The sequence below is a fragment of the Lepidochelys kempii genome, chromosome 1, assembly GCF_965140265.1.
Source record: "Lepidochelys kempii isolate rLepKem1 chromosome 1, rLepKem1.hap2, whole genome shotgun sequence".
Taxonomy (NCBI): Eukaryota; Metazoa; Chordata; order Testudines; family Cheloniidae; genus Lepidochelys; species Lepidochelys kempii.
The window spans coordinates 213751253-213772033 of NC_133256.1; the positions used below are offsets into that span (position 1 = coordinate 213751253).

A 20781-nucleotide genomic window follows, 5' to 3' on the forward strand; every position below is an offset into this window, starting at 1 on the left:
ATGTGAAGTTATGAAGTTTTGCTATGTGTGTGATACTGAAATATGTTGTGAGATTGGAAACACCCACAGCCAGCTTTTCAGGTACAGCAATGGAGTAGCCATCGTTAGCCAGACAGCATTAATGGCTCATCAACACCCATCAAGGAAAGAATCCACTACCCCAGAGACTTCTCAGAGAGAGCATGTATGAAATGGAGACTGCTTGACCAATGGGGACTGCCTGAGCCCCACATCATAGCTAAGATTTTTCCAGCAAGCTGGAAGACAATATAAAAGCAGGGAAGTGACATCATCACCTGGCCTCACATCTTCCCCTCCCTCTCCTCCTCCCCTGCCAATACCTGGAAGACAAAGACTTTGAACTGGGGAAGGGTGGTCGCAGGCTGGAAAAGAGTCCCACTCCGTGTAGTGAGGATCTGTGACCTCTTTGTAACATCTGTCAGGGTGAGAAAAGGTGTATGATTAAACTCTTGCTAAAAGTTTAGGATTTAGAATGTATGTTTACTTTTTACTTTCTTAAGGTAACTATCTCTGACCTGCATTTCTATGACTTATAATCACTTAAAATGTATCTTATATTTTACCTAAAATAGTGTGTTTTGGTTGAAGTGCTTGGGAAATCTCAGCTCAGTTTACAAAGGCTAGTTTGTGTCTATTACACACTGACTAAGTGGCAAACTGAGTAGTGGATGTATGCAGGCTTCTGACCAATGCAAAATGGTACAGTTCTGGGGTGCAAGACTGGGGAGCTCGGGAAAATTGGCTGGAGCCTCTCTGTTGATGGTTCTGGAGTGGCTGGGTGGTCATTCATATAACACAGGCATGCGTGTCCCTGCCTGTGGATGTCGGTGTAAGTGCAGTGTCCTTCAGAGGCTTATCACAGTGTGAGGGCCATGCCATGTTGGTGGGACAGAGGGCTCAGTGGTCCCACAGTCCAGGCTGCACCCCGGGGACCCTGACACAGAATGTTATGTGATTATGAATGGGAGGAGAGGTGGCTCATGTGATCACAAATGGTTCACACTGAGAACCTCCCACTTTAGGACTTTGAGATAATTTGCTGTCAACCAACACTGGTTCATCATGTGCAATATCTTGCCACAAACAATAACTGCAAGCCATAAAAGGTTACACATCGGCTAATGGAGCTTTCACATCTTTGCAATTAGACCACAAACCTCATAGCAAAACCAATTTTTGTGACCACAGATACACAGATAAAAACAACAAAGACTCTGGTCTACCTTTATGTGGTGCTCTAAAAGTCCCTCATTGTGCACCTGCTAGACCATGGAAACCGAGCTCTGAATACTAGGGAGATTTCAAGGAGACCGACTCTGTGACAAAGGTCTCATGCAATAACTCCAGCCTGGCCATTGTTGACAAGAAGATGCTTTCAGGCTTTGTAGCTATCAGATCCTCTCTGTGCAAGGTAGAGAATGGGAGCAAAGTGAATAAGCCACCCTGTAGGCAGCAAATGTTACAAGTTATTACAAGATGGGCTGGTTAAAAGGGGTCTGAGTAGCTAGCATGGTTGTCAGCCACAGGAGAATCAGTACAACCACTTGGTTCAGAGTTCTAGCTACTTTATCAGTTGTAAACTACCAGTTTTATACAGAGCCAACTTCCTGCCTCTTTTGGATGAAAAGCTCTATATGCTAGATGGCTTGAGAGCCCATTACAGCTTTTTATACTGCATGTGCAGTGTTTTCTTGTTCCTCAAGCAACTATAATTGTCTTGCTAGTCAGCTCCTCAGATAGCCTTTGGCCTTCCTGCCTAGCTCCAGTCCCTGGCCAGTCTTCATTCATCCAGTCCCTACACTCTGACGCCAGACCACAGCCATTGCTACTCTATGACGTCATACCAGCTAGGGGGGTTCTCACAACAAAATTTTTGGTGGCCTCAAAGTGTGGTCACCAACTCTTGCTGGTGGCCCCAATGACAATTTCCCCCAAAATACTTAACTTCAGAAAAAACAATAAATATGCACATTCTTGTCCACATCCTTGTAATTTATGTATGTAGTGGGAAGGCGGTAAGAAGTAGAGCACCCCATTCAGCACACCTGACTTTGCTCCTATTCTTGTGCTCATCACATGTCACAGAGCAGGAGCCCCTCACCCTGCTGGGGAAAGCTGCCAAGCCCTGCAGCAGCCCACGGCCATTGAGCTGCTTTGGTAGGGACAGTAAATATAAACAGTAACTAAGTGCAACCCCAGGTGTGGGAAGAACTGACCCATCTCTCTGTCCCTGCCTCCTGCTGCCCTTCAGTGAGACCTGCCCTGGAGAAGGTAGGTCAGAAACTCACCAGCTGCCTGTGGAGTCCCAGGCTCCCCATGCCCCAAGCGGGTGGAAGCAGGGGAGCTTCCTAGGGGAGCTCCCAGGTAATGAAGCATTGCAGCCACCTCTACTGACAAGAGTCACCTGCAGCACCACACACGGGCCCCATGTGTCTCCAGAGGTGCTGCCCAGAGCCCCTGAGGAGGCTTACAGTGAAAGGCACCAATCCCTGCTGGCAGCACCAGCACAAATACCAAGGTGGTGCATCTTGCTGCCCTTGGTAACAGCTATTCAGGAGCAACAGCTGAGCACTGCAGGGAGGGGCCCCTGCCCCCCCCCCCAAAATCTTTGCCCATGCTTTGGAGACTGTCATGGCCACACAAAAAAACTGGTGGCCGCATTTCAGAAATGCTCTGCTAGCACCACTCCTTCCCCCAGTTTACAGCCAACTCCTCCCCCTGTCTTCCTTGGCAGTCTTCTCGCTGTCCATGTTCTCCCCTATGACAGAGTGCAAGGAATCTACACCTATTGAATCCTGGGAAGGTGGGTGTGCACAAGCCCACCCACAGGTGAAGGCCCCTCCCCCAGCCTAGGGAGAGTAGCCACCAAACTCAAGGTTCAACTGAATACAGGGGACAACAAATGAAGAAACAGGGATGGGGGTCACAGGGTCATAATAAGGGATCCGGAGGGGGACACTGAGCAGAGAACCTGGACAGCAACCACTGCTCCTCAAAGGTGTCTAGGGAGCCAGTAGATGCCGCCCAGAGGAACTCTGTCCAGATGCATGAAATGAGGGAGGAATGGAAGTAGGCCCTACGGTCGCAAAGCACCCCCTCAGACAACATCCTCTCTCTGGTGTTATAGATGGCCACTTTGGCCATCTCTAGGAGGAGATTGATGAGCAGGTCTTACGACTTTGTGGGAACACAGATGGGGTGTGCAATACATTAGAAGGTGGGGAGAGAAGTGCAGCCAGAACCGCAAAAGTAGTCCCAGGAGGAGCCAGAAAAGGGGCTGCAACCTGACAGACTCAAGGTATGCGCCAGCATCTCCCTCATGCCTCAAAAGGGACAGGCATCGGGGACAGGAGTGAATCACGCCACGTACACACCAGTGCTCAGGGCTTCATGAAGGAGCTACCGACTAATATTGCTGGTGGGCTGTGGGACCAAGTTGGAATAGAGACTGGCCCACCGGGGTTCCTCACCCTCAGCAGATGGCAATAGGTCCCACCACTTAATATCAGGGCAGAACATGAGGGTGAGGAAATGGAGAATATGGTGTATGAGCGTGTTCAGATGTGCCCTTGGTGGGGTTTGGAAGCAAACCAACTGCAGGCTGCGCAGCTGGCTCAAGGTATGCAGGGGGAACAGCCAGGCGGGCTCACGGGGCAGGGGCCCAATTAAAAGATCTGGAGGGCCAGGGGTGAGGGGTGGGCTGGGAGCACCCTCTCGCAGCACCTGCTCAAGGAAAGCTGGAGAGGCGAGCAATGCTGGGAACCTACAGTTAAAACCAGCACTCTGATTAAATGCCAATTAATTCCTCCTTCCCCACAGGGACTTAACTGTGCCTAATTAGCAGAAGTAGAGTAGAAGACAGCATAGGAAGGAAGAATCTCTGGCTGGAGACAGATCATCCCTCTCTACTCCTTAGTAAAGGGATGAGAAGTAACAAATGCTGTAAATAATGTGGTGTGTGGGTCAGTAAAGGTGAGATAATGTAAATAAACTACATAGTGGTGTTTAACAACTGCAGGTCTCTGAATAGCCTGGGTAGACAGAAGAAGGAGTGTGACCTCACCCTGTCGTATCCCCCATCTAAGGGCATGTCTATGCTACAGCTAGGAATGAGCCTCCCAGCCAGGTAGCCAGACCCACACTAGTGGGACTCAAGCTAGCACCCTACAGCAATGTAGACAGTCTGGTTCAGAATAGATTTCAGTGTCTCAGCCCTACGGGTTTGCTTGAGAGCCTGAGCTCTTTTTTGAACCAGATCATCAACATAATGTGTAGCGTGCTAGCTGAAGCCTTGCTAACATGGGTATGTCTACCCAAACTAGGAGGCTTGCTCCCAGCTGCAGTGTAGAAATACTCAGCAACTGCTCCATTACACCTTAGCAAGTCTGTCAAGTGACATCTCTCCTCTCCTTGGCTGACCCTGCAGCTCCTTAAACTAGGACAGGTTTCCTTACGACCCAGCAAGTTCTGCCACTCCCTATTTCAAGAAGAACTCTGTGCAAGCTTGAAAGCTTGTCTCTCTCACGAACAGAAGTAAAATAAAATATATTACCTCCTCCACCTTGACTCCCTATCTCAGGCAGTTCTGAACAGAGTTAAGCAGGTCACAATGGAAACTTTAATTACTAATTGCTTAATACTTAAACAGCAATCATCAGACAATGAAAACACAAATTATCTGACACAATTGTGTCATTTGGGCACAGCTCAGGGGAAGAGAAGCTCTGCACTGCCCTGGAAGAGGTCTAGGGGGAATATACGGGTGGCTACGTTCCCTTGTGGAGCACACTTTGCTGTTTCTGTGTACTAGGGAAGGCCCTGCCTCCTTCTCACCCCTCCTTGCTTCTCTTGGGGCACTTTGTGACCTCAGAGGTGTATGGCAGGAGTGGTCTGGGTGCTCCCCCAAGTGATGATGATTGTAATTTGTCCTTACACAGGCTGTGCAAGAAGGGGAAGGCCACACATACATTCATGTACAGGCCAGGCATGTAATCCAGGACAATTAAAACCTTAAACACTATATGGAGAACCAGTCCATAACAACGGAAGTTCATAAACTCTTCTAGAACATAAGAATGGCTGTACTGAGTCAGACCAATGGTCCACCTAGTCCAATATCCTCTCTTCTGACAATGGCCAGTGCCAGGTGCTTCAGAGGGAGTGAACAGAACAGGGCAATTTATCAAGTGATCCATCCCCTGTCATCCGTTCCCAGTCCTAGGATTCTAGCAGTCCTAAAATATCCTACCTGTGAAAGCTCCCTATGTTAGTGTGCAGAGCCCTCTCATATAGGTGTATGTGTGAAGTTTGGAGTGCTTAAATTTATCCAGTATTCAGAAAGTCAGAAAAGAATCAAACTATTGTAAAATTTAAAATGCAGCCATCTTCCAGTTTCCACATTCTCAGGAAAAATTCTGCTAAATTACTCTGTGCAAATTTAAAATAGGCTTTCCATGAATACCCAGGTATGTGTGTATAAAGCTCAGTATTTGTGATTACTTGTGAGATTGAAAGGCACTCAAGTGAATATCTGCAGAGAACGCACATAAATGGGACATAAGCCAAGCTATAGAGGAACCATTCTAAAATTCAAACAAATAAACTAAATCCAAAGCCTAACTATAAACACGAACTCAAAAGGTTTGACGACTCTGTGTTTAGGGGATCTGAATTTAACGCTTGTTATTAATATTACTTCATCTTCTTTTTTATTTTATAGCTTTAAGAGGATCATAAGTTGATCTGTATAGAAAACAAGAACAACCATGTCCTCTTCTATCTGGAGAGCATAAGTTGTGGGAAAATCACTCTCCTTTTTATAGTGTCTCTTGTTTGGGTTTGGTTTGTTTGATTGTTTTTGTTTATGTTTTTTAGAGTTCTTTTGAGAAAAGAAGCATAAACAAGTACACTAAAGTGGGTGAACAAGGATCCCGTTGGCTGGATGGGATTAGCTAAGGGGAGATCAATTTGTTTGGACCCTAACTTCATTTTGGGATCCCCTCTGCTCATCCCAGTGGAAAATAATCTGTATTCTAAGCACCCAGTTTTGATGCAGTTCCTTCCTTTCATTTCCAAGTCTCACAGTAAGAAATCATTTTCTCGATCTCAGTTGAGCAAGAATGTCCTGTGGCCAACGTTACATCAGCTTTAGTGCTTATCTATGGCCTGGTCTACACTAGGGGGGCGGGATTGATCTAAAATACGCAACTTCAGCTACGAGAATAGCGTAGCTGAAGTCGACGCGTCTTAAATCTACTTAGAATCGCTTACTTTGCATCCTCGCGGTGCAGGATCGATGGCTGCCGCTCCCCTGTCGACTCTGCTTCCGCCTCTCGCCGTGGTGGAATTCCAGAGTTGACGGCAGAGCGATCGGGGATCGATTTATCACATCTACACTAGACGCGATAAATCGATCCCCGATAGATGGGCGGGTAGTGATCGATCTGGCGGGTAATGTAGACATGGCCTTAGACTACTACAGAGCAGGTAGTTAGCCTTGTTGCACCTGTGCCAATTTAAAAAAAAATAGCAAACTACTGAGCACAACTTTAGCAAGAGAGAAGCAGCTGATTTCCTTAAAATTACTGCATTTCTTCAGCTATTTCCTGGGCTTCTGATCTAGTTTCTGCTTCTGTATCCTAGTGAAGGTACATATAAATCAGAATTCTGGAGTCAAATGTGCCAAAATGTTGTAGGAGTTCGGATCTGAATGCAGACTCTGTCACCCAATCCTATCTCAAAGCCACTCTTTTTACTCCCTACATAGCCCAATAAGCCCAGAGAGTTTGAAGATAGATAAAAATTAAGTTTATTTGGGGTCAGGATGGCCACTTCTCTAGCCCCACAAAGTCCTACCACACTTCCATTTTCTACCCTCCTGGATTCTCTTCCTCAAAAGCCACCTCCCATCTCTACAATGCCCCGAAGAGCGTTTTAAGATTACTCCTTAATTTTCACACTTTGCCAGCTCCTGAGGTGCCTATTGAGAACAAAGCTTTGCCCCATCACACCCTTTCACTAGACAGATGGGGTGGGAGGGGGCCCACTTGTCCACAATGCTGCCACTGCACAGCAATGACTCAGCTCTGTGCTTCGCAGAAGTCTGGGCTGTACAACAGAGTTAGGTTGACATAAGGCAATTTACATCAGCCTAACTGTGTAAGCATCTACACTAAAATGTAGCTCTCACTGATGCAACTCTCCCACTACACCAACTTAATAACTTCACCTCTGCAAGAGGCGTGGTGCTTAAGTTGATGTAGTTAGGTTGATACGGTGTCAGTGTAGACAGTGCATTGCTTACATCAGCTGTTGCTGCCTTTCAGAAACTATCCCACAGTGCCCCACGGTGGCAGTTAAATTGGTGCAAACGGTCTTGGTGAGGACATGCGTCACCGACACAAGGAGCGCAGTATGAATATGTAAAACTGATTCAAATACTGTGGTGGATGTATGTTGACATAACTTAGGTTGACTTAATTTTGTAGTATAGACTTGCCCAGAGTGTCATCAGGGCCTGTCTTCAGAGCAGCTCAAGAAGTACAACTATAATTAAAGCATGAGACAGAGTCAGGCTTATGTTTTGTTCCTGGCTGTGACACACTCACTTTGTGGCCATGACATGGTCATTTCCCCTCACTGGGCCTTGGTTTCCCAATATGTAAAACAGGATATTTGCCTACCCCCCAGGAAGGGTTGTGAGCCTTAACTTATTTTTGAGAGCCTCAGATAGAAGGCATTGTAAAATTACAAAGTATTATGGAGCTCCTCTACCTCTCAACAAACTAGCACAAAAAATAGAATGTAGCTGTGGCAACTGGAGCAGTGGGAAGAGCTAGCTGCCCCAAAGACATACCGAGCATCTCTGATGGACACATATGTGGGGTAGCTAGCCCCTCCACCACTCGCACTTCTGGGTTCTTAAACTGTGGGTCAGGACCCCAAAGTGGGTCACAACCCCCTTTTAATGGGGTCGCCAAGGCTGGTGTTAGACATACTGGGGTCCAGGGCCCAAGCCCTACTGCCTGGGGCTGAAGCCAAAGCCCGAGGCTCTCCCCTTCCCCCACCCAGGGAAGAAGCCTTTGGGCTTCAGCTTTGCCCCCCGCACTCGGGGCGGTGGGGCTCAGGCGGGCTCTGGCTTGGGTCTCCCCTCCTGGGGTCATATAGTAATTTTTCTTGTCAGAAGGGAATCACGGTGCAATGAAGATTGAGAATCTCTGGTAGACATATCCTGTGTGCCTGTGCATTCTACTCAAGCTGTGACATCACAGACGGCGTCAGTGCTGGGTGTTGTGCCAGTCCTTGGGGTGGTTCCACTGGAATTTATCAGTCACTGACCACATGTTGTTGAAGCAGTAGTGGTAAAACTGAGTTCACACTGGGACATATATATCTTCCTTGTTCCAGATAAATATGCTGTCAAGGTTCCTCCCCCACTCTGAACTCTAGGGTACAGATGTGGGGACCTGCATGAAAACCTCCTGAGCTTACTTTTACCAGCTTAGGATAAAACTTCCAAGGTACAAATTAATTTTATCCTTTGTCCTTGGAATAACCACTGCCACCACCAAACTAACTGGGTTTACTGGGAAACGTAGTTTGGACACGTCTTTCCCCCCAAAATCCTCCCAAACCTTGCACCCCACTTCTTGGGAAAGGTTTGGCAAAAATCCTCACCAATTTGCATCAGTGACCACAGACCCAACCCCTTGGATCTGAGAACAATGAAAAAGCATTCAGTTTTCTTACAAGAAGACTTTTAATAGAAGTAAAGGAATCACCTCTGTAAAATCAGGATGGTAGATATCTTACAGGGGAATTAGATTCAAAACAGAGAGAATCCCTCTAGGCAAAATCTTACGTTACAAAAAAGACACACAGACAGGGATAGTCATTCTATTCAGCAGAGCTCTTTTCTCAGCCATTTAAAGAAATCATAATCTAACACATACCTAGCTAGATTACTTACTAAAAGTTCTAAGACTCCATTCCTGTTCTGTCCCCGGCAAAAGCATCACACAGACAGACACAGACCCTTTGTTTTTCCTCCCTCCTCCCAGCTTTTGAAAGTATCTTGTCTCCTCATTGGTCATTTTGATCAGGTGCCAGTGAGGTTACCTTTAGCTTCTGAACCCTTTACAGGTGAGAGGATTTTTCCTCTGGCCAGGAGGGATTTTAAAGGGGTTTACCCTTCCCTTTATATTTATGACATATGCCCTTTCTGAATTCAGCACAGCCTGTAGTCAGGCTTCCTGCTGACACCAGTAGATAGCTGGAAAGGGTAACAGCGGGTGAAATGCTAGCTGGGGAAGGGGAAGGAAGTGGTAGGATAGAAGGGTGAATGGTGTAGAGAGAGAGTAAAGATGGATAGATAAGATGGTTGTAATACCCTGGGAAGATGTCCACCATAATATTCCCTCAAATTTTTTATATCCATTTGCGGAATTAATTTTGTTATGTGCACCAATATGGAGGTGATGAGTGGTAGAGGTGGGGCCGAGGGGTTCAGAGGGTGCGAGGGGGTTCAGGGCTGGGGCAGAGGGTTGGGGTTCAGGGGCATGTGGGCTCTGGGGTGGGGCCAGTGATGAGGGCTTTCGGGTGGGGGAGGGGGCTCAGGACTAGGGCAGAGGGTTGGGCTTGGGGTGTAGGGGGCTGAGGGCTCTGGCTGGGGGTGCAGGTTCTGGGGTGGGGCCCAGAATGAGGGGTTTGGGGTGCAGGCTGCCCTGCCCTCTCTCGCCACAGTCCTGCATGCCCCAAATTGCTCCCCGCACACCCCTACCTCTCTCCTCTCCAGGCCCCTGTGGCTGTACACCTGAGTGGCCCTTGATAGCCTGCTGTGTAGCCATGCAGCTTATGCAACTTCAAGGGAACTTAGGTCCATCCTCTCCTTTAGACTGCTAACCAGAGCTTTACATTCCAGGTCTTTCTCTGGGTAGGCTGTGACAGAAGTTTAATCAGTACTGCCAGGGTACCTGTGTAATGCAATAAAGCCCAGAATGTGATAAATAAATGTCATATCTCAGTGCTGGACTGCAATGCCATTCTGTTAATCAGAAACAAGCTATGGAGAAGAGCAGAAGGAGTGATGTGAGCTCAGTGCATTTTGTTCAGATAACTCTCACATCTGCAGGAATATCTTGCTTTTCTAAGAGAAAGGGAGGGCATAAAGTCATCCTCTCAGCCCCACTGACAGAAGAGTGGCCCTAAAATCACTGATGTTTCCCAAACTAACTCATCCTGCTAATAAATTGAGACTCTGAGATCAGCTCCTGAAGTGCTTGCCTTCCCAGAGCCACACTGGGTACCATAGCTAGGGTTGATAGCAAAGCAGCAGGTGTTGTACAGCTATTTCACTGGCTAATCAGGAAGGAGAGATTTTCATTCTTTCAAAACTAATTATAATTTCTGGCATCAAAATAATTTTTATGGGTGCTAACACACCTTGCAATTGTGTAACTGAGGTAGTGGCAGAAGGTGTGGCCATTACCCCAGGCATTGATCAGATAAATAATATTTGCATGATAACAGGGGATAATCCACTGTCCAGTTACAGCAGAAGAAAGTGACTATATACAAATGGCACCATCTTATTCACTATATTGTCTCTATGCCTGAGATGGCCGATTTTACTCTACTTGGTGCTTACAAAGCAATCTGTGGGAGAGCAAGCTGGATGCTTTCCTGGCTCATGCACCACCCTCAGGTACCTGCTGAGCTCAGCTTGCAGAATCTCTATTTGCAGACATTGTCATGAAGCTAGAAAAGTATAGATGGATTTTCAGATCTCTGGCTCATTTTCTCTTGACTTTTAAATGGAGTTACACCAGGGCTGAATGTTCCTGAGGGAGGGTAAAGGTGAGACTCCATAATGTGAAATGGGGGCCCAGGGGTGCTGTGTGCTTATGGGCTGGGTCTTTTGTTGGTTGGTTGGATTCTTTACAGAATGTTGCCCAGAATTAGAGATGGACTAACAATAGATTCCTGAATCCAAACACATCTGAAGTTTGGATGATACACAAAATCTGAACCTAGATGCAAATTATACACATTACTTAGTTTTATAACAGATTGAACCCAACACTCTTAACACACTTGTGTTTGTGTTGTGTGTTTGAAAGCAAGCTCCAGATCTTAATCCTGTGTTTTAACCCCATCTCAAATCAGAATATAGCCTCACTATAAAATCAGATATTTCAATTTGCTCATCTGTATGGCCTGTGATAAACAGGAGGTCAGACTAGATGATCACAATGGTCCCTTCTGGCCTTGGAATCTATGAAATGTATTATGAAAGAATCACATGGGCACTGTGTTTATTAACTATATGCAAGCCTTCTGGAGCATTAAAGACTATTAGAGGACTCACAAACTATTTGAAGGGATAGTACCCTATTTTTAAAAATTACAGCCTGTGTTTTTGAGTGCCCAATTTGAGAAACCTGATTTTTCAGAGGGGCTCAGTACCTGAAGCTTCTGTTGAGGTAAGCAGAATTGAGTGTTCAACATCTCTTGAAATCAGGTTTGTAGTCTCAAGTCGGACACCCAGAATGATTGGCCACTCTTGACAATTTTGGCCTTAGAATGAATGAGGCAAAAATTATCCAGCCAGGGTATCTATTTTGGCACCTAAATGAAGTGGCCTGCTTTTTTTAGGTGCTGAGCACCTTCAGATGTCTTTGATTCTGCAAATCTACTTGTCGGCACCAGCAGCTCTCCAAGCAACCTTCTATTTGGGACACAGCCTAAACAATTCTGGAGCTGCCAGTTATGGTAAGTAGATTTCTTTTCCACACCCCAGCAAAGAAAACAGGATTGTGCTTCAACAGACTGAGGCTCCACAATGTGTATGAGTCCCAGGTCATAGCCATTTCATCACAGGCAGAGAACAGACCGATGGATTTTTGGACTCATTGACACATGATTCACATAAAGCAATCCATTAGAAGGGTGTAGACAATTATTTTCTGAGGTATGAAGGGTGCCATGTAGCAGCTCTTCCAACAGATCTCCCTGAGTCAGAAAAGTTTTGCCTTGAGGTGTACAAAGTGTTTGCAAGAAAGAGGTCTGGATAAGGCAAGAGTAGGGGGACTTCATTTTTTCCAAGGAAAATTAGGTTTAATCAGTGACCTTCAAAGGCATATCGTCACGAGGAAAAAAGTGTGTTCTTAATTTGAATTAGCTAACATGAGGTTAAAAGTTTAGTGAAGACAAGGCAATCTCTAGTTTTTACACGCGTTAGCTGGTTAAGTTAAAAACTTTTAGGGAGTCTAGAATCATAGAATATCAGGGTTGGAAGGGACCTCAGGAGGTCATCTAGTCCAACCCCCTGCTCAAAGCAGGACCAATCCCCAACTAAATCATCCCAGCCAGGGCTTTGTCAAGCCTGACCTTAAAAATATCTAAGGAAGGAGATTCCACCACCTCCCTAGGTAACGCATTCCAGTGTTTCACCACCCTCCGAGAGAAAAAGTTTTTCCTAATATCCAACCTAAACCTCCCGCACTGCAACTTGAGACCATTACTCCTTGTTCTGTCATCAGCTACCACTGAGAACAGTCCAGATCCATCCTCTTTGGAACCCCCTTTCAGGTAGTTGAAAGCAGTTATCAAATCCCCCCTCATTCTTCTCTTCTGCAGACTAAACAATCCCAGTTCCCTCAGCCTCTCCTCGTAAGTCATGTGTTCCAGTCCCCTAATCATTTTTGTTGCCCTCCACTGGACTCTCTCCAATTTTTCCACATCCTTCTTGTAGTGTGGGGCCCAAAACTGGACACAGTACTCCAGATGAGGCCTCACCAATGTCGAATAGAGGGGAACGATCACGTCCCTTGATCTGCTGGCAATGCATCTACATAATGCCATTGGTCTTCTAGGCAACAAGGGCACACTGTTGACTCAGAGAGTTTACCTTGACCTGCTAACTCATATGAAAACTACAAATTGCCTTGTTTTCACTCGGATTTTACTTCATGTTAATGAATTCTAATTAAGACACACCTTTTCCCTAAAAAAAAAAAAAAGAAAGAAAAAACAAGGAGTCCTTTTGGCATCTTAGAGACTAACAAATTTATTTGGTTAAATTTTCGTGGCTAAAACCCACTTCATCAGATGCATGGAGTGAAAAATACAGTAAGCAGAATATATATTATAGCACATAAAAAGATGGGAATTGCCTTACCAAGTGTGGTGTTAGTGCTAATGAGCCAATTCAATTAAGGTGGAAGTGGACTATTATCAACAGTTGACAAGAAGGGGTGAATACCAAGGGAGGGAAAATTACTTTTGTAGTGCTAACGAGGCCAATGCAATCAAGGTGGCCCATTTCCAACAGTTGACAAGAAGGTGTGAGTATCAGCACAGGGAAAATTACTTTTTGTCCTGACCCATCCACTCCCAGTCTTTATTCAGGCCTAATTTGATGGTGTCCAGTTTGCAAATTACTTCCAGTTCTGCAGTTTCTCATCCCAGCGCTCTAAAAAACCCACTTCGACGAGGGGCGTAGCTACCAGCACAGGGAGTGCGGCTCCCAGTTCTGGTGCACTGTCTACACTGTCGCTTTACAGCGCTGAAACTTGCTGCACTTGGGGGGGTGTTTTTTCACACCCCTGAGCGAGAAAGTTGCAGCACTGTAAATTGCCAGTGTAGACAAGCCCTTAGAGGATTCCTTCCTCTCCTTTTCTTTTTCTAATGAGAAACAGTGAATGAGCAAATTCTGCTACTTTTGAAATAAATTGTTGTGAAAAAGCAACACATGAATTTCTCAGATGAGGTCTTTGTATTTTAGATATATGAAAGCAGCAAGTGGAGAAAGCACAAATATAAAATCCATTGGAAGAACGAGCAAAAGCTATGAATGACTTGGTAACATTCTGCATCTGAACTGAAACAGAAGAGGGCAGCTTGCCTCCCACCTGCCCCACAGCAACAAGGTAACTCTTCAACAGCAAAAGGTGTAGCACACAGACAACATAATGACAGCTTCTCCCTTCAGTTACATAGCTTCATGCACCACGCTCTTTTCCTGCAATTCATTAACCTATACATGTTTAGTCTTTTGGGAGGTTTGCATTTCTATTCTGTCTGAAGATATCAGTCACGAAGGGCATTTGACACTTGTTCCTCAGCTCTACCCTTAGGTTCACCCATTAGAGTAACTATTAAATACAAGGGCCATTTTATGTCAGTAAACATATTTGCAACATCTTCAATCTCAGGGCCTTTTCTGGACCTCTGCATTTTAATATCAGGACAATACGTTTCATCCTTAGTGCTCCCTTTTTTGAGCCCAGTTTCCATATTTTCTTAATGACCCTAACTTTGGGTTGATGAATTCTGATACATTTGGGAAGAGTCTTCCACAGTCAGTAGTTTAATATTGCCACCAAAGAACTCAAGCTTTTAAAAATTTTGGGGGACAGCTACATCCTGAATGTCTTGTCTTTTCTTTTTAAGGGATGGAACTGCCTCTGCATCTGTGTTATGCCCCCTCTCCCCACACCAAATCATCCTGGGTCTGGAAGAAAGCATACTTTTTCGTACTTCCTTTTTACCCCCATAGTTTTGTAGCCTTTTTCAGTACTTCTCTGTGGTTTCTTACCCATTCCTCTGTATCTCTCCCTAGTATCGATAGACCGTCCACCTAACTGATGGCACCATTTAACCCCGGGCATGCCAGACCCATGTTTTCCATACCCATGCAGGTGCACTGGCAATGCAATGGGAAAACCTTTCTTACCGGAACATAGATTAGAGAGCAGAGTGGCCCTGAGTGTTGCCACCTTAGGCCACAGTGTAAGGTTCACAGACCTTCCTTCAGTGCTGGCAGCTGAAGAATGGTCAGTAGCATCTCCCCTGGAGGACACATCATCAGCACTCAACAGATACTGTAATAGTAAGACAATCTCCAAGAATGATCCCACTTAGGAAACTGGTGCAATGTGATTGGGGGGGGGGGGGAGGGGAGAGAAGAGGAAAGTTTGGTCCTTTTTCAGACAAATGATGATTTTTTTACTAATATATGTGGTGTCCAGGTATTGTGGTGATGGAAACATTTAGAAAATGCTCTAAACAAATTGGATAAAAAGAAGTTTAATGAAGGGACTTAAGCAGAGCACAGAAGTAAAAAAATGTGCATAATTGTTTCCCACTATTCCACAGTCTACGCTGGCTTCCAGTTTATTTCTGGGTGAAGCTGAATGAGTTGGTTTCTTTTCATCTACAAAACCCTCATTGCTTTGTAACTTGGCTACCTTAGAAACGCTCTCTCCCCATGTGATACTCTGGCAGTTGCAGTCAGCTGGGGAGCTTGAGCGAGGAACCCCCGTTCCCCCCAGTTATAAACTAGAGGGGGCTGGCTGCAGGGCATATTCAATGAGGGATCCTTTGCACTAGAATTTACTCCCCCCTTGGTCTGAGAGAGTCAAGATGTGCTGAATATTAGAGCCGGTTGGAAAATGGGGAAAATGTTCTGTGGGGAATTCTGATATTTTGAAGTTGGTTTTTGTTCTGAATTAAAATGAAAAGGCCAAATTTAGTAATTTTTTGAAGAAGGGAAATTCTGAACAATTTCACTTTGGAAACATTGATAATGTCAAATAATTTTGTTTCAATGATGTCAAAATATTATAATATAAATTATATATAATACATTTAAAATTAACATTTAATTATACTATAAAAATTGAAAAAAATAATTGAAGTGGTAACGTTAAAACAAAACATTTTATCTCATCAAAATGAGACACTAATATTATCAAACGAAATAAGAAAGTCAACAATTTGTTTTCACTTTTTCCCACTGAAAATTCTCAACATTGAATCATTTTGCAGGAATGAGTCAATCAAAACTGCATTTTCCAACAGAAAACTGTTGTGTTGAAATTTTTCCAACCAGTTTTATTGAATGTGCTCTCAGGCTTCTCCCAGGAGGTTTTCCCAGAGGGTGTGGTTGGAAGAGGGTGTGACACTGCCAAACCAGGTGCCAGCTCATGCCAATGCCCTGGCCTCACTGAATGCTTGCAAATGCATAGCAGGGCAATTCACTTGTGTATTAGTCTAGATCAAAATTATGATTAAATGTATGAGAGTGTATTTTGTGTTTAATCTTCAAGAAAGCTAAAGGGATATAACTTGTATTGTTTTCACTTTTCTGTATCCCATTATAATGTAATACCAAACATTTACTCCTGTAAATTAATAACCCATTGGATGAGAAAGAAGCCTTCTGGAATGCAAATGAAGAACTTGAACAACAAAGTGCTAATTTCAAAGCAGATGGTCATTGTGTGGGACGACTGGAGGTCAAACACTCTAAATTCATCCCTCACTCTCCATCAGAGGAAAAGCCCACATGGGTAGTGGCCCTGTCAGTTTGTTTTCAGTGAGAAGAAGCTATAAGTATGGATTCAGGGAAAGATCCTTCATCTCTGGACTGTTTGGACTCTTACAGGGAAGTGCACCAGATGCAAAGCAGAGATCCCCAGAAACACAGGCCATGGGCATTGGTGCATGTTGATCCCGCCTATTCTCTGACTGTGGCACATAATAGTTTAGACCCGATGGCTGTAATACTTTGGTGTCATTTCATTTGTTGGGTTCAGCGTGTGGGTGCTGAGTTGTACTGGTGGCCTGTGATGTACAGAAGATCAGACTAGATGATCTGGTGCTCCTTTCTGACCTTAAACTCTATGAAACATCACGATTACAAACTCAGTTTGTAGGGCCTTAATAAGTAAATGAAGAGTTGCCTTTCTTTCATCCTTATGTGTTTGAACCTCTTTTAAAAAAAAAAAAAAAAAAAAAAAAAGAAGGATGTTTGGGATTTTCTTCCCCTTCCTTGTTGAATTTAACCACACCCTTTGTGCATGTTATCATCATCCAACATTCCAGGCCTACGGCACAGCAGTGTTGTGGGAGCTTTGTGTCCTGATGGCGCACACAAGCACTTCAGCAATGATACATGTTAACAAGCTGGAGCATCAAGGAATCTTCAGCTGATGACAAGCCCTACTGCAGAGAAAATCAGAGAGGCAAGCACAAGTGAGACATTAAGAGAATCAGGAAGTGGCTTGGCCTGTAAAAATGAATTAATTGGCAACACTGGAACTCCCCTAAACTACATTTATGAAGCAACACCTGAAAGGGTGTGAAGAAAGGCAGGACAGAGGGAAATTATTCTATGCAAATTTTTTCTGTGTCTTTTCATTGGAATATGAGTGAGGAGGAGGAAACAGCCGTGGGCATTTAAAAAGCCAGAAGATATGCTCTCTGTGAGAGGTTCCACCTTCAACTTTCCCTTTTCATCTCCGTGGACGACAATGTGGTCAAAGATTTTTCTGAGTGTTCTTGTCTTTCATTTGACTTCGGCAAAATCTTATGGGCCGTAAGAGATCACATATTATTTGCTTTTACTATATAATATTGCATTATTTTTCCATCATTTAATTTGTACTGGGGGCATTGTTGTATGATGCACTAAGACTTTTGTTTCTGGAAATTTGGGTTCAGATTGCAGTTAAAGGTGTGGCTGAAATGAATTTGGTGGATGTTTCAGTGTAGAGTGAATCTCTCTCATTTTCACAAAATTGGTATGAAATGTGATTTGTTTAGTAGAGATCCAGGACTAATAACAGGCACTAATGCAGATGAGGATTGAGGTGCAGCAGCAGAAATGAGGAGGAGGCCTAGGACTAGATAAGCAGACAGTGCTGATGGTCAGGAGTAAGGTGTATTGGCAAGACTGGGTGAGTGGTAGGACTGGAATAGCAAGGGGCACTGTAGGGGCCTCTCAGAGCTGTGCTGGAGTCTGATGGCATCATGTGTTGCTTATGCAGCACCATAACAGTGCTCAGGGTTTTACAGAAATAGAAGACTTGGGGTAAAAATTTAAAAATCACTTCAGTGATTTAGGAGTCTAAGTTTCATTTTCCTGAGGGACGTATGGGTATAACACCCTATGAATGTTCATGGGACTTGGGCTCCTAAGCACTTAAGCATTTTTGAAAATTTTACTCCTGGTCTGTTCTCTGAGGATTGTGCAATCTAAGCCAAGCAAGATCAGTTAAAGATGAAAACAATAAAATAAGTGGGAGGGAAGGGTGGGGCCAGGATTACAACAAAAATATGATGTGATTCATTTTAGGTTGCATGTCCAGTTTCTCAGTTCTGACTTTTATTTTAATGAAAGAACCAGGGGAGCAGGGGGAAGGCTAGCAGCAGAAGCCTAACCAAACAGAGGAGGGGCTTGGAGGGTGAGAGTGAGGATGCCCTGGGAGTGGGAGCCTGTTCTAACCATAACAGGCAACATTTTTAAAAAAGGCATAATGGCAGGAGACAAAGGGAGCAACAAAGTGAGAGGGGTGGGAAGAGGATAGAGTGATAGAAACAAAAGCTGAGTTGGGTAGTCTCTCCTCCTGGAATAATCAAGCGTTGCATGCCAAGACTGAAGTGCATTTCCTGTGTATTATGGCAAATAAGTTGTGACATTTCAGTTCCTTTCTTGATGGAAATGTGCCCAGATCTACCACCACAATTAGCATTAACTGGTACTTTTGTCGATAGTCTCAGAAAATAAGCTCATGGCTGACTAGGCCACAGAAACAGAATTCTCTACCTGGGGATGGTCTGGTGGTTAGGGCACTAGTTGGGGACATGGGTTCATTTTCTTGCTCTGCCACAGATTTCCCGTGTGACCTTGGGCAAGTAATTTACCTTCCCTGTGATTCAGTTCCTCATTTGTAAAAATGGGGATAACAGCACTTCCTTCCCTCACAGAGGTATATACATCCATTAGACAACATGAGATGCTCAGATACTATGGTGATGAGGGCCTGATAAGTATGATACATACCACCCCTCAAGCTTGTCCCTCCAGTTCAAGTTTGAGGTGAGGGGGTGTGGAGAATCATCTAATAGTGGAATAGCTTGAGGGACAACACACTGTGCTCACTTAGGGCCTGATCCAAAGCCCATTAAACTGGAGTCTTTCTGCTGATTTCAACAAGCTTTTGATCAGGATTCCCAGTAGCCACCTAGAGCTAGTCTACACTGGCAACGTTAAAGCACTGCCATGGCAGCACTTTAATGTGGCTTGTGTAGTCAGGTCAGAGCGCTGGGAGAGAGCTCTCCTAGCACTCTTTAAAAAAAAAAAAAAAGAACCTCTCCACGAGGGGCGTAGCTACCAGCGCTGGAGACTTCCTGCGCTCAACGGTGTGTTTTTTCACACCCCTGAGCGAGGAAGTTGCAGTGCTGTAAATTGCGAGTGTAGACAAGCCCTAAGTTTTTCTCCAAATGTATTTTTTGTTGTGCGTCCCGTCCTTTCTGCTGACTGACCTGGCTGTTTGGCTTTGTTTATCTGTAGTCAGTATGTCCTGGTGGTCCCTTCGGTGCTGCAGAGCATCTCTCCGCAGAGCCTGTGTGTACAGCTCTACAACCTCAGTGAGCCACTGTCCCTGAATGTTCACTTGAACTATCATGACATCAAGACCACGCTATTTGAGGAATCTGTGACAGAAAAAAATTTCTTCCAATGCAGAGAGTTCAAGGTATTTCATATTTTAATTCAACTAAAGAGAGACAAAGGGGGACACATCCCTCCTGTGGTCCAAACGGATCCTACTCTTGAAGAACAAGAGGAGAAAGGCTCAAGGAGAATGGGGATGGGAAATGAAAAACAAGACACAAGGTATGTCTACACTGGAGCTGGGGGCGTACATTGCAGCTCAAGGAGACATACACTAGTTCTGATCAAGCTAACACACTCAAAATAGAAGTGTAGCCACAGCGGCACAAGTCACAGGAGGGTATAGCAGCCCAGAGCACAATCTTGTCTAAACTCCCAGGTATATACTCAGGTGGCTAGCCCCTCCTGCTGTTCATGCAGCTGCAGCTAAACGGCTATTTTTAGCATGCTAGAGCTGGAAGTTATACCTCCAGTCTCCGTGTAGATGTACGCAAAGACAGACTGCAGGGAAAGGAAAAAAAAAGATTAGAAAACGAGTCTGAAGAAGAAAAAAAAAATCTATCAGAGTGTGTGGGGAGAGGGGGAGAGAGATCAGGGAGTGTGTCAGGGAAAGACATTTGACTTTCACCCCAGGGTGTAGGCGGATTTGACTCGATCTAGCTCATAACCCAGTTGGAACACAGAAGTCTCCTTTCTCATTACAGTGCAGGGCCAAAAGCCACAGAAGAGCCCATAGTTAGGTGATCCCATACGCAGCAGGAGAAGCACTTTAGAACTTGCTAATAGCCTGACAGCCCTGCACATCAATAGGGTCAATACACAGTAGTCCGGAGAGATTAGGAAACATTTATGCTAGCTGTTCTGTGTGTGGATTTGAACTGCGTGTGGAGGCCACAGCCTGGGGATAAAACTAGTGCCAATCCATAGCGTAGACTGTAAGGGGACATAGAGCTGGAGGTGTAATTTTCAGCTTCACTAAACACACACGCACTAGTTGTGATTGAGTTAGCACACTAAAAAACAGCGGTGAGGCTACAATGGCACAGGCAACAGCTTGGACTAGCTGCCTGAGTACAATCCCAGCTGAGATTCTCGGTCACCCACTGCTAGTATTGCTGTGGCTACGTTATTTTTATTATAGTAGCTCAATCAAAGCTAGTGTGTGTGTATATGTTTGCCAGAGCTGGAAATTACACCTCCAACTGCAGTGTAGACATACTCTTAGAACTTGTTTTGTTGGCAGACAGACAATCTATCACCAGACTCAGCATGATTCACTTAGGGGTCATCACCCTCACTTG

At 44.8% G+C, this 20781-nt stretch overlaps 1 protein-coding gene and 1 long non-coding RNA gene across 2 annotated transcripts in view; both read left to right on the top strand.

Moving 5' to 3' along the window:
* The first annotated feature begins 8461 nt into the window (after nt 1-8461).
* On the top strand, nt 8462-13862 carry LOC140905844 (uncharacterized). The gene is made up of 3 exons (XR_012156964.1): nt 8462-8540; nt 11674-11790; nt 13805-13862. It is a non-coding gene; the product is annotated as an uncharacterized lncRNA (long non-coding RNA).
* Nucleotides 13863-16978: 3116 nt separating this feature from the next.
* LOC140907150 (ovostatin-like) overlaps nt 16979-20781 on the top strand; it is a 47630-nt gene continuing 43827 nt past the window's right edge. The window contains exons 1-2 of the mRNA XM_073332481.1: nt 16979-17058; nt 19379-19562. Coding sequence (XP_073188582.1) covers nt 16979-17058; nt 19379-19562 — 264 coding nt within the window. The remainder of the gene's footprint in view (nt 17059-19378; nt 19563-20781) is intronic.